Here is a 13,269-nt window from a genome sequence, read left to right as displayed (position 1 = left end):
GCGGTATACCTTGAAACCGGTTATCGTCCCATGCCTAATATCGTGACAGGTCTACATACGCGTGCGCTTGATGCAGAAGTATAAATCAGCCTTTAAAATAACTAGATTAATTATTTTAACTAGGCAAGTCAAGTTTTCAAATTCCACTTTAAGCTGAAATTTATCCACAAATTAGCAGGTTTGCGTTTTTTGTAATTTATACTTTTTCTTTCCCCAATTAATTAATGCTTTTAAGACCTCGATCTTTCTTCCAACAAACTTTTAACCTCAAAAAATAAAACAAAAAGTGACTTTTATGAACACGTTTAATAGTCTGCAGTGTTATATTGTCTGTCAATACGTTTACATGGACACCAATAATTCAATTTTAATATGATTAAGACAATAATCTGATTAAGAGTCTGCCATGTAGACAGCGATTTTTGATTAATTTAATTCGATTAAGATCATAATCGAATTAAAGAGAAATGGAATTAAGACATGTGGAGTACGCTGATTTTAGCCGCATTATTAAAGTGCATCACAGACATGTAAACACCTTAATCAAACTATTACCCTCATGTAGGACTTTTCACTGTATTTTGCGACAGGATAGTCTATACACACACGGCTGTCTGACACTATTATCTGCACCTACCGAGTCGGTGAAGACCACAGACACCTGCATCACGAAATGAGGAGGTTTTTTCTCCCATTCAGCGTGCGGTGTGAAACTCCATTAAAACTACACTCTTCCTGCAGCTCATAGTTGCATCCAATATCTCATTTATCACGGGAGGCATGCATGAAATGTTCCTGAATGAAAGTGAAAGTGCCGAACTGCAGTTAAAGTTGACAAATTAAAAATGAAACAACCGAAAATTACATAAAACTCCGGAGGAAACATGGATAGCGTGGAGACGCAATGATGTTAATCGAATTATGTGTTATAACATGTAAGACGTGATCATGAAAGGAACATTCAAAAAGCAACTCATGTAAACGCCTTTATCTTACTATTGTCCATGGTTTCCGCTATATTAATTCGTCCGTGGCGGGGTGCCACGCCAAAATTTATCCCGCCACGGCTACATTACAGCTTCTCATTCAAAACATTAGATTTTTTTAATAGCGGGTGATAATCGTACCAAAACGTATTAAAGGGTAAGTGAATTATAACCTCGTGAACTTTTCTGTAACCGACTGTAGTAGTGCTGTGTGTCATTTGTTTAACCCTTTAAGGTTACGTGCTGACTGACTGGCTGACTGACAGGTGCGTGATGCGTGAGGCCAGCAAACACGACGTATAGCTGTTTCACTTTACTTCAGGACGCATTAATACCGCTCTGTAGGTCTATTGGAGACATTCATAAATATTCCTAGCAAATCTAATAAATGTTGGAGACATACTCGTTACATAAACGCACTTAATCACACTTCAGCAGCGTTTATTTGAGAGCGCACAAGAAGATCTGCGCTCAGTGTTGCCAGATGATGCTGACTGTTTCCAGCCCAAAAACTGTCGAGAATCACAAGCGTTTATACACTGATCTACGCATATGTATGCGACGAACGGGGGCTATGGCATCTCTTTGGGAGATCAAAACAGGTTTATGAGGGCAGACTGGGGCTGGTGGGCACGCCGTTGCAAAACCGCCCAAATTTTCACAACCCGCCTATGTCACTTTTTACCCGCAAAAATAAATTCAAAACCGCCCAATCTGGCAACATTATCTGCGCTTGAGCAGATATTTGAGGGCGCGCAAGCAGCTTTGTGCACGAGCTGAGGAAATCGGTGCGCAAGCAAAGAGATTCGCATACTGTAGGCTATTACATAAATGCGATCTCGACTCGTAATACTGCGCTCACGACATTTGTCATTGAAATAACGCCACAGGTAGTTAGTAGATCTGTGTAAAAAAGGCCTGCCGCCACAGCTGGAAAAAATCCTAGAGGAAACACAGTTGTCTTAATTAGATTAAGGCAAATAATTTGATTACTGATGTCCATGTAAACATAGTAAACATAAACACTACAAAAACCTTGTTATAAACTGCCAGTACATTTCAGGACTTATTTCTCTATATATTCATATTTCTAATACATTATATTATTTTTATATAATATAATATAATATAATATAATAATTATTATATTATTATTTCAAATGACTAAAATGTCAATAAGTCACTGTATTAAACTTTAAAGTTACATTTTCAACATCAAAAGTCGACAGAGCAGAGATCAACATCCCATAATGCTATTCACCACCGTAAATAAATGAAAGCACTTGTGAATCACAAAATACAAAACTGTTAATAATCAGATATATGCTTTACAGTGTAGTATCATGCAAGATAACTAGTCAAATATTATGCACTGTCATCATTGCAAATACAAGACATAGTAGTTATTAGAAATGAGTTATTAAAAATATGTTTAGAAAAATCTAGCGTAATATTGCTCTGTAGTAATATATAGCTGTATAGTAGAGCTGTATATAATATAGTACAGCTGTATAAAGAGTGAGGTCTGAAACAGCAGGGGGCATCTGAACTAAAACCTGTTCTCTGATCAGTCGCCACCTGACATTTAGCGCTGCCATGCAAACAGCATCTGACCCTGAGCTTCTAATGTGAATTCAATGAGCCTTGTGTTTCTGCTGTTACACAAGCACCTGCGGCCATATTCAACTCTCAGCCAATCACAGACTGACATCCGCAGTGGGTGGAGGAGAACTGACTTCAAATATACCTACTTTATCATACAAGTTCATTTGTATAGCGCTTTTCACAATAAATAATAATAATAATAATATATTCCAAAGCAGCTTGACAAAAAGGTGTGCATTACAACATTACAATTCAAATTAAAAAAGTAAAGCAGTTGTGTATAGGTTAGTGTATAGGTACAGGTCACCTGCAGTTATACGGTGTATATAGTGTCCTTCCAAAATAGTGATGTCTATGTGTATAATACATTTTCAATTAAGTGTTACTTAAATGATTAGCTCACCTCCAGAATAAACATATCTCAATCATTTACTCTTGCAATCAGAGATGTTTCTATCTTTCCTTCTTTAGTTGAAATGAAATGAAGGTTTTTAATGATAACATGAAGGGCTCTATTTTGAAGATCCATGCACAAAGTGCAAAGCGCAGGGCGCAAACGCATTAAGGGCGCGTCAGAATCCACTTTTGCTAATTTAGGGATGGAAAAATCTACTTTGCGACGTGGTGCATGGTCTAACAGGGTTGAGCTTATTCTCTTAATGAGTTATAGGTGTGTTTTGAGAATAAACCAATCAGAGTCTCATCTCCCATTCCCTTTAAGAGTCAGTTGCGCCGCGCCATAGCGCATTTGCTACTTATGTGGCGGACTTTGTACGTGTATAAACTGAACGCTTCACTAGCGAGAAAACAGTTAAACAGAGCATCTACAGCTCAAGAATGAGAGATGTGCCTCCTCATTGTTTACTTTCACTTTCACTCTCGTGGATAGGGAAACGTGTTGTACGCACAGACATCCATTAGCCTTTACATAATTAATTGGGTTTGTTAAACACAAAGATTTGTTTCAAAACTATTTCTAAATTCAGTTCTAATTTCCAGAAAACGAATAAATTAACAATAATAACGAAGTGTGGGCAATAAAGTTATATTCAAATACACATGCATATAATAACGCTAAATAATGTGACTATTTTCAGTTTCATAAGGTTTTTATTTAGTTTAACAACAAAACATCAGTAAATAGCACTATTCAGCCTAGCCTGCGTTACTGAGGTGAAGATGTCTGAAATAGCATGCAAGTATATAATTAGTGGCTTAGTAATAAGTGGCTTAGTAATAACTCCTGCGCGTTTTGACATATTCACAACAGATTTAAAATTGTTAGTCATTAAAATATTAAAGAAAAAAAAATTTATTTAAAAAGAACAATAGATTGAAATAAAATATTTAAAAATAATTCATTATATATATTTTTAAGAGCTCTTTCAATTTTAAAGATGACAGTCAATAAAATGTATATAAATTGTATTATTTAAAAGCATTTTAATATGCAAACAAAAAAACTGATTAAAATAAATAAATATATATATATATATATATATATATATGAATATATGTATATATGTATATATATATGTATATATATGTATATGTGTGCTGGATCATCTACTAAATATTAGTATTTAGAATCCATAATTTAATGCCTAGTCATTTAGCTTCTTTTAAATTGTTGTTGCCATAGACACATTCTGACAATTAGAATCAGTTATTTGCCTCATTTAAAAAAGAACACCTTACAAGAAGTCACTTACAATCCTCTCATCCTGTGATCATCTGTAGAAGCATTGTCTGTAAGTTTATTATCTGTTTGTATTTATATTCTATCTCAGTTATTATTGTTATGTACATAGATAACTATAGCTCATTTTATGTACATCTTTTTACATAGTTTCACTCTGTTTCAACATACTCAATGTGGCATGGAATAAAGCAGCATTCTCCCACAATCTCACGTGTTGGAAAGAGTTTATCTACCTGTCTAACTTTGGGAAGAGAGACACCGGAGTGAGGGCAGAACAATATGTATATATGTATTTTTTTAGTTATATGTATGTATTTTTTTTTAGTTCTGTTCAAATCACAGATTTTTCTCCTACAGTTTTGGAAACAAATGTAGCTCCAAAAAAGTTCATCTCAGAGCAACAATGCAGTATTTTGTTGCTGATTGAATGAAGTCAATAACTCCTGAGTCAATGATTCAATAACCTCCATTTTCAACCATTATAAATGAATCATTAGTGCCAGATTTATCCATGGCCGGTCTAAACCAGCCAAGCCCAGCGCAAAACACACTCAAAAAAGATGAGATGTTCACTAACAGAAATTAGAAATGTAACAGTTTTATATTGTACTATAATAAAGAAATGACGTTAATCTGGTGTTCAAACGCCCCTCAAAATCCCCCCAAAAGGACAATAAAATACAGTAAGTTGCTTTTTTACCTCAACATGAAGAACTGAGCTCTATAAACACAATCAAATCATTGACTGTTGTTCTGGTAATGTAATATGACGAAGCGCTTCATTATACACAGGCCAGGCTCAGGAGAAGTGAATTAGCCTCAAATAAAACACAAACCCTTAGAATAGATAGAATAAATGTGGATAAAAGTGTCTGGCTGGTGTCTGTGCAGAGTAAACAGACAGAGAGCAGAGCTGTAATCTCCTTAAAGCTTCTCCTCTCGCTCGCTGCTCACTGCTGTTCTTTTACTGGCCTGTTTGTCGAGTCAGTTCTCCAAGAGTGACTAAGCAATTAGCAGACAGGAACACAAGGCTGAGGTGATGGAAAAACACACACACACATGCGCGCGCACACACACACACACGCACACACACACGTATAAACAAACACAAACATTTATGAACACTTACACACAGATACGCATGCACAAGCACACACATACATACACACACAAACATGCAGAGACGCACAAACACACATGCATTCACACACACAATCTTACTGGCACATGTTCACACACAAGCATGCATGCACGTACACAATCTTGCATGCATGCACTTACAGGCGCACATGAGCGGGCACACACATACATGCACAGACTCGCATATGCATGCACACACACAATCTTACTGGCACATGTGCACACACACACACACACACACAATCATGAATGCATGCACACATACTGGCACAAACACATATACATGCATGCACTCACACACACACAGACACACAAACATGTATGCGCACACACACAGATGCACATGAGTGGGCGCACACATACATGTAAACACACACACACATGCACAGATGCACACATGCATGCACAGACGCACACAATCTCACTAACACACATGCGCACACATACACAAGTGTGATGCATGCATATAATTGCATGCACTCATTCAAACTCATGTACACGTTTTCAAGCGCGCACACACGCACGCACACACACAGTTACTGTATATACACACACACACACATGCACACAAACATGTACACACAAATGCACGCATGCACACATACAGATACACACCCACACACACATACACAAACACACAGACATGCACAAAGGCACATACATATGCACGCACACACACACACACCCAATGTGACACACACAAACTCACACACACTAATGACTGGCTATTTTCTGCCCTGGGGTCTCCCAGTGGAAATTTACCATCATGGCCTTGGAAAAGTTTAACAGACTGATGCTTTACTGCACAACTGCAGGTCACACACACCAACATCACTCAAAAACACATGTCCAGAGAAAGGAGAAGCAGCAGAAAAGGCAGGAGACGAGGGGAGGAGAGCGGCAGCATGAGCTGGTTGGTGTGTGATTGTGGGTGTTAAAAGCTGGCATCTCTGTGCAAACATCAGGCCATGATAACACCATCCCTCTCTCTCTCTGTGTGTGTGTGTGTGTGTGTGTGAGTGAGTGTTTTCAGTGACTCAGCTCAGAGCAGACTCTCTCCCTCATCGATCTGTTTCTGCAGGCGTGCATGTCTCATCACAACACCCTGCCCAATCTCACCTCAAATCTGTCATGCATTTAGAAACTCCCTCTATTTTCCATCCCTTTTATAACATATACAAGTGTACATTACCTGACAATAGTCTTGTGGCCTATCCAAGTTTTAGGAACAGCAAATAATAACTCGACTTCTAGTTGATGATTTGGTATCACAAGTGATTATATGAATTATATGAAAGGTAAAGGCCTCTAGATTACGCTTATTTGACCACAATAAAATATGATCATGCCTTGATTTTATTAGGACAGTAAGGTCTGACTCACTGAACCTTCAATAATGTAGGTATTACATCATTATCTATGTAATTCGCAGATAATCCCTAAAACTGCGTGCGAGAATGTCGGAATATCAAACCTAAAACCAACTTTTACCGAGCTAATTTAGCGGTCTTTCAAAGATTTTAGTACTAACAAGTTGTTAACGTCACAAGACCTAATACAGTATACTATACGACTACTGTACTTATGCTCCAGTTTCTCTGCCCATCGAAGAAGCCCGTGACTCCTGCTGCGAGACGGATGTTTGATGGTTGGTTATCCTGTGTCCTCTGTTCCTCTTGCTGTACCAATACAGCAGCATTTTACTTCTGTATGGCCCGTTTCCACTGAGTGGTACGGTACGGTTCGGTTTGGTACGCTTTTATGGCCGTTTCCACTGCCAAAAAGCGTACCGAACCGTACCGTACCACTTTTTCGGCACCCTTTCGAAAGGGTACCAAACACGAGAAAAGGTACCAAAAGGCGGAGCCACACGCGCAGCTGAACGCTATTGGTTTACAGAGATACGTCATTCGCTTACGCAACAAGCCAGAATGAAAACAAAAAACCCGCCATGTTTGAAATACACAGCGAGAGATTACAGCGGAATTATAAATACATATAATAACGAGCCATGGTCGATCTGGGCTCAAACAAACCTTGTCGTCGTCTTGATGATCAGCCACAAAGCCAAGAAGAAGAGCAGATTTACCCTGAGCAAGTCTGAGGCGCGAGCGGTTTCGCTTTCTTGCTAGCGCTCGCGCGCGTCTAACATTATATCTGAAATAACAAACTTCTTGAGCTGATGATAATAACCTGCGCTTGATTATTGACGTGCTTTTGAAACCCGATCCTGTCAGACACTGACAAACGCAAGAGTGAAGCGCGAAGAAACAAAGGAGAAGATGGAAAAAGGAGCACATTACTATTCAGCAAACATAAACAAAATGCCATGATTAACTAACTTATTATCTTCACATTTTGGACTATTGTGAACTCAGAATGATGGAATTACTGTCTAACAGAGGCTACATGTGCTGCTAAAGATTACAGACACAGATGAGAGGTTTTCACTGACTGTAGGCTATATTTTGTGTTGTTTTAAACCTAAATACGGATGAAATGTCTGCTATATGTAGTTCTTCTGTAGTTGGTAACATATCGGAGACTGTAAGGGTTTATATATGTTTATTTATTTAGTTATTTAATATAATTACAGACGTTACAGTAGGCTGTTCCACACTGTCATTGATCTGCAGTTATAATCAACTCATGTTCATAGTAAAGTTAGTAATAAACATTATACACAAGTATTTATGTGTATGAAGCATCTGTTTTGTGAGAAGAGCTTCTCATATGATAAGTGAGTGACTCCTACAGCTTTATTGTAGACATTTCCTCGAGCGAGAATGATGTCGACTGAAACTTTCTGTCCTACACCACGCCCACCAAAAGGGTACCCTTGTTAGTGGAAACGCAAGCCTGATAAAGTTGACCTGTACCAAACCGAATCGTACCGTACCAGTCAGTGGAAACGAGCCATTATATACATTAGTAACTCATGCTGTCCCATTCATCAAAACCGTGCTTCTGCCCTCGAGCTCTGTGAAAGCACTCGGCGTCACTTGAATACACCCCTCCCACTGATTAGCATGGGCTTTGCATAAAGGTTGAATTTGGAAATGAAAACTGAAATAAAAGAGTCAATAAAAAGCTTAAATGTACATTTTAATTTGAATTATGTCTCTATTATAGTGTGAATATTAACAACATGCTTTGTAAAGATTGTGTTTGCTTTTTATTTTTCAGTGTGGCTTTTCATTTTTAATATTGGCACTCTTGACGCGGAAATGCAGTGAAAATGAATTGTTAAATCGGCAAGTTCATTTTAATTATCGATTTAACAGGGACGAAGTGTTGTCAAAGTGAAAATGAAAATTAAATAATTTCATTTTCCTTTTAAATGTTTGGCAGATATTTTGCGACCAGTGTTTTAAAATGAAATTGTTATAGTATATAATGTTGATAGTACATCCATCTGTAAATATCACCATAGTTTTTCTATAACTGCACTTTATAACTTATACCTGTATCCTGCGCTTGCTGCTATTGCACTGCTGGTTAGACCTAAACTGCATTTCGTTGCCTTGTACTTGTACATGTGTAATGACAATAAAGTTGAATCTAATCTAATCTAATCTGATTGTCATTTTAATTTCAAATGTTTATTTGATTTATTTAAAATTGGCAGGATTTGCCTTCCATAAAACACAGCTCTTCTCTCAAAAAAACCATGTTAGCCATTAAACAACAAAGCTGGAGTCACCGGGCAGACAGAAGCCCTGCCAACGATGCGAATGCGTGTCTATTGTGAAGTGAATTTGATGAATGAAGTGAGTAAACTCAAAATGTTCACACGTCTATTTATTCGATTTATTTGCACATGCCGCGTCTGGCGTGAACACATCAATAGTGTATTAAAGAATAAACGTTCACACCTTGACAGTTTTTTAGTCTGAATTAGAATCAACTAGATCTGATAAAATATATTTCACCTGTTTATTTTAATATTATTAAATAAATTATTTTAATACACAGTTAATAAAAAAAATTACTTTTTCTAGGCAAATGTTATATTGTAAGATATGTCAATAGTATATTGTATATATACCAATATCACATTACTCAATAACAATATTGAATATTGCATATTTTTCTAGTATCGGGCAACCCTAGTGTGTGTGTGCGTGTTTGGGCAGCAAAATATATAGCAAAATTACAATTAAATTACAATAGAATACTATAATATGTTGTATATTGTAAAATAATAATTAATATAAATTATATTACAACAGTAAATGCAATATGCGTATCGCAGACGTACATATCGTTATCACAATACTCAATATAGCAAATATCGCATAATTTTACAGTATCAGGCAACCCTAGTGTGTGTCTGTGTCATTAGAACAGGAAGCACTGAGTGTTTGTTGACTCAATATGGTGTGTTTTCAACGCTGTGCCTATAAGAGGCTTTCAGTACTCATGCTGCAGCCACACACACACACACACACACACACACACACACACACACACACACACACACACGGAGACAGAGAAACAGCAGGCATGTGACTGGTGCGCTGCCAGAGGTTGGCCAGGTTATATGTTTGTGATCGGAGTACAAATGTAATCCAGAGCACCAGGCCAACTAAGGATAAAGCAGAGGTTACTAATGTGCACAGTGGAGCTTCCCGTTCTCCAGCAAGTGTGAAATCTAATGGGAGCTTCAGGCAAAAAGAAGGCCATTCAAATTCAAGAGGAGGCGACGCAATTACAGCAAATCAATTATAATTCACAGCTCCAGTGAAATGTGTAAATTAAAAGTGTTGATTTGGATCTGCTCGTGTTGCATTGAGGACTTATTTTAAGCATGTTTTGCATCGGGTTTTCTCACTGCTCTGTTCATTTTGTTTTTGATATTAATGGGTCATTTTTCAACGATTCGTTTATTTTGAATGAGTCTTAATGCAACTCTGAGAATGATGAGACCTCTTGGAAAGTGATTCGTTCATTTACGCATGCGCACATTGTGCAGGCCAGGGAAAAGATTAGCTCCTTCCTTTCGAGTCTTTTATGGAGCATGCAATATGACAAAATCTGAATTTCAATTATAGACAATTATAATTTAATAAAAATCAATATTACATTAGGGAGGCACGGTGGTGCAGTGGGTAACACAATCACCTCACAGCAAGAAGGTCTCAAGTTCAAGCCTCGACTGGGTCAGTTGGTATTTCTGTGTGGAGTTTGTATTAGGGTTGGGCGATGTTTGAAGTAAGGACATGCACAAATTTGTATTTTTTTGTCACTATTATGATTTTTTTACAACAAACCAGCACATTTTTTAACACATTCGTAAGCGCGTTCGTGTTTTACCGTCACGCTTTAAAAAAAAAAAAAAAAAGCTTAAATAAAAAAATGCTAAATTTGGGTATCTATAATCCATGATAACCTTTTGGGTACCTTTTGACAGTGGAAATGGCCATAATAGCATACCAAACTGTATGCTAACGGGCCATTTGTTGTAAGGTAACTGTTCTGACACAGCTTGTTTAGGTTTCAGTGTCAGGGAGGGGGAGATGGTGGTGATGGTGAGGCAACAGGTTGGCTTAAACTTTTGTGATGCCTCATCTTCTCAGACTCTCAGTATGTTTTATCTGGTGGAACTGCTTCAAATGTTGGACAGCTAGTCGGCACCACTTGGTAGAGCTGCATGACTAATAGAAAAAAAAGATCGCGATCTCGAGTCGACCCTCTAAACTATCTTAATCCAGCATTTCTACGATTCTGCCAATCATATTTTCAAGTTCAGGAAAGAAGCAAAGGCGGTCGCACAAGTCTTCACGTTGTATTACAATACATTGCTCAGCAATGTGGACGTCTCCAAATGGTATTAAAAGAGTCACATACTGTATTTATAAGGTATAAATCACCCAGGCCACGCAGAGGCGCAGTAGGTAGTGCTGTCGCCTCACTGCAATAAGGTCGCTGGTTCGAGCCTCGGCTGGGTCAGTCGGCGTTTCTGTGTGGAGTTCGAATGTTCTCCCTGCATTCGCGTGGGTTTCCTCCGGGTGCTCCAGTTTCCCCCACAGTAGAAAGACATGTGGTACAGGTGAATTGGGTAAGCTAAATAAGCTAAATTGTCTGTAGTGTATGAATGTGAATGAGTGTGTAGGGATGAGATGGGTTGCGGCTGGAAGAGCATCCGCTGCGTAAAAACATGCTGGATAAGTTGGCGGTTCATTTCGCTGTGGCGAATTGGATTAATAAAGGGACTAAGCAGAAAAGAAAATGAATGAATAATTCACCTAAAAATGTCATTTCTGTCTTCATGTAATGATGTTTTCGCGGCCACGAAAATCACATGTGAGCTGACCGTGAACTGTTACCACAGAGAGGGCGGACGCGTGCCTGTGAATGATGTATCCTTTAGTGAACAGAACCTGCATTTGCTGTGAATAACAGGTAATAATGCTGTGAATAACATTCAGTTTGTGGCACAGAGTGATCGTTTGGGAGCCGCGCGGGAAGTCTTAACTGCATGTGTCTGTGATGTGCTTCATCAAGCAAGTGACATCACGCTCTTTCTGAAGGCTGAGCACTGAACGTCATTCAGTGACAAATGATAACGTATAAAATTAAATACATATATATATATATATATATATATATATATATTTTTTTTTTATTATATGCAAATATATGCAGAAATGGGTTTAAAAATCATATCTATTGCAATTTATATTGATATAGAAATATTGTCCAGCCCTATATCATCACAATGTAAGTACCCTTTTCCAAAGAACAGATCATATTTTATTCTTAAGACCATTTCATTTAATTATAGTCATTTCAACAATTTAATAATCAGGCATTGGAATCAGATTGTGGAAACGCATATCCTCAGCTGAAATGTTGCTAGAATTGTTTTCTATCCATGGGCGGTATATAATGCATCACCAAAATTGTTTGAGGTCATGTCCATGTGCTGTACGATAAGTCCATATATTGAATATTTTGACAAGCCTAGCCTTAGAAGTGTGGGTGCATCAGAATGTGTGCTAACAGCAGGGTTGCCAGGTCCACATCAATTTTCCAATCCAATAACAACTCAAAACTTGCACAAAAGGGGGCAAAAAAAAAAACATAGAACATTCCCCCCTTGTCCAATAAGAGTCAATTTTTGTTTTGTGTGGATCAGAGTGACTAAAGATGAGAGAATAAAGATGTTACCTGTGTCTGTTTGAGCACTTTGGGGATTGGTTTACAGTTGAGTTTCTGGCAAGCTTGTCTGTAGGCATTCAGAATCTCCTCCACTGTCACATTCTGAGCTGCAAAAACACACAAAGACAAGGTTAAAGGTCATGCTGATATCAACTATGCAGCATATGCATTAGGGCTGAACGAATAACTCTATTTGAGATATTATAAACAAGACTTCAAATCCCTAAAGTTTCGATTAATCATGCGAGACACCGTTCATGTGTAGAGTATATCAGTCTGCATTAGAGATTTGTGTTTTCTGACATCACTGGAATGCTCTGTGTGTATTTAATAGTGTATATAGTGTATATGGTGTAGTGCAATTATGCGTGCATCAGGGAGCCACTATGAATATGTAGGGTAACATGTATATATGAATATGTAGGGTAACATGTATATATATATATTTTTAATTTATTTGTATTTATTTTTACTTTGAATGCACTTTCACTTTTCACTTGTATTTATTTTTTGATTGCAATCACAACAAAGTAATTACAAAAACAGATAAAATACAGTACAAACCATAAAGATATTACTTATATATATATATATATATATATATATATACTTTAGTTTTATTTTTTTAAGGAAAAAAACAACGGAAAAAATACAAATAATAGATTAAAAATA

At 37.4% G+C, this 13,269-nt stretch overlaps 1 protein-coding gene across 2 annotated transcripts in view; it reads right to left on the bottom strand.

Moving 5' to 3' along the window:
• ppp1r37 (protein phosphatase 1, regulatory subunit 37) overlaps positions 1-13,269 on the bottom strand; it is a 67,941-nt gene that overhangs the window by 23,318 nt on the left and 31,354 nt on the right. For both annotated transcript variants that reach the window (XM_056477876.1, XM_056477877.1), the window contains exon 2: positions 12,607-12,704. In XM_056477876.1, coding sequence (XP_056333851.1) covers positions 12,607-12,704 — 98 coding nt within the window. The remainder of the gene's footprint in view (positions 1-12,606; positions 12,705-13,269) is intronic.

This window comes from Danio aesculapii, chromosome 18 (genome assembly GCF_903798145.1).
Source record: "Danio aesculapii chromosome 18, fDanAes4.1, whole genome shotgun sequence".
NCBI classification, from domain to species: domain Eukaryota; kingdom Metazoa; phylum Chordata; class Actinopteri; order Cypriniformes; family Danionidae; genus Danio; species Danio aesculapii.
This window is presented reverse-complemented; position numbering and strand designations above follow the sequence as displayed.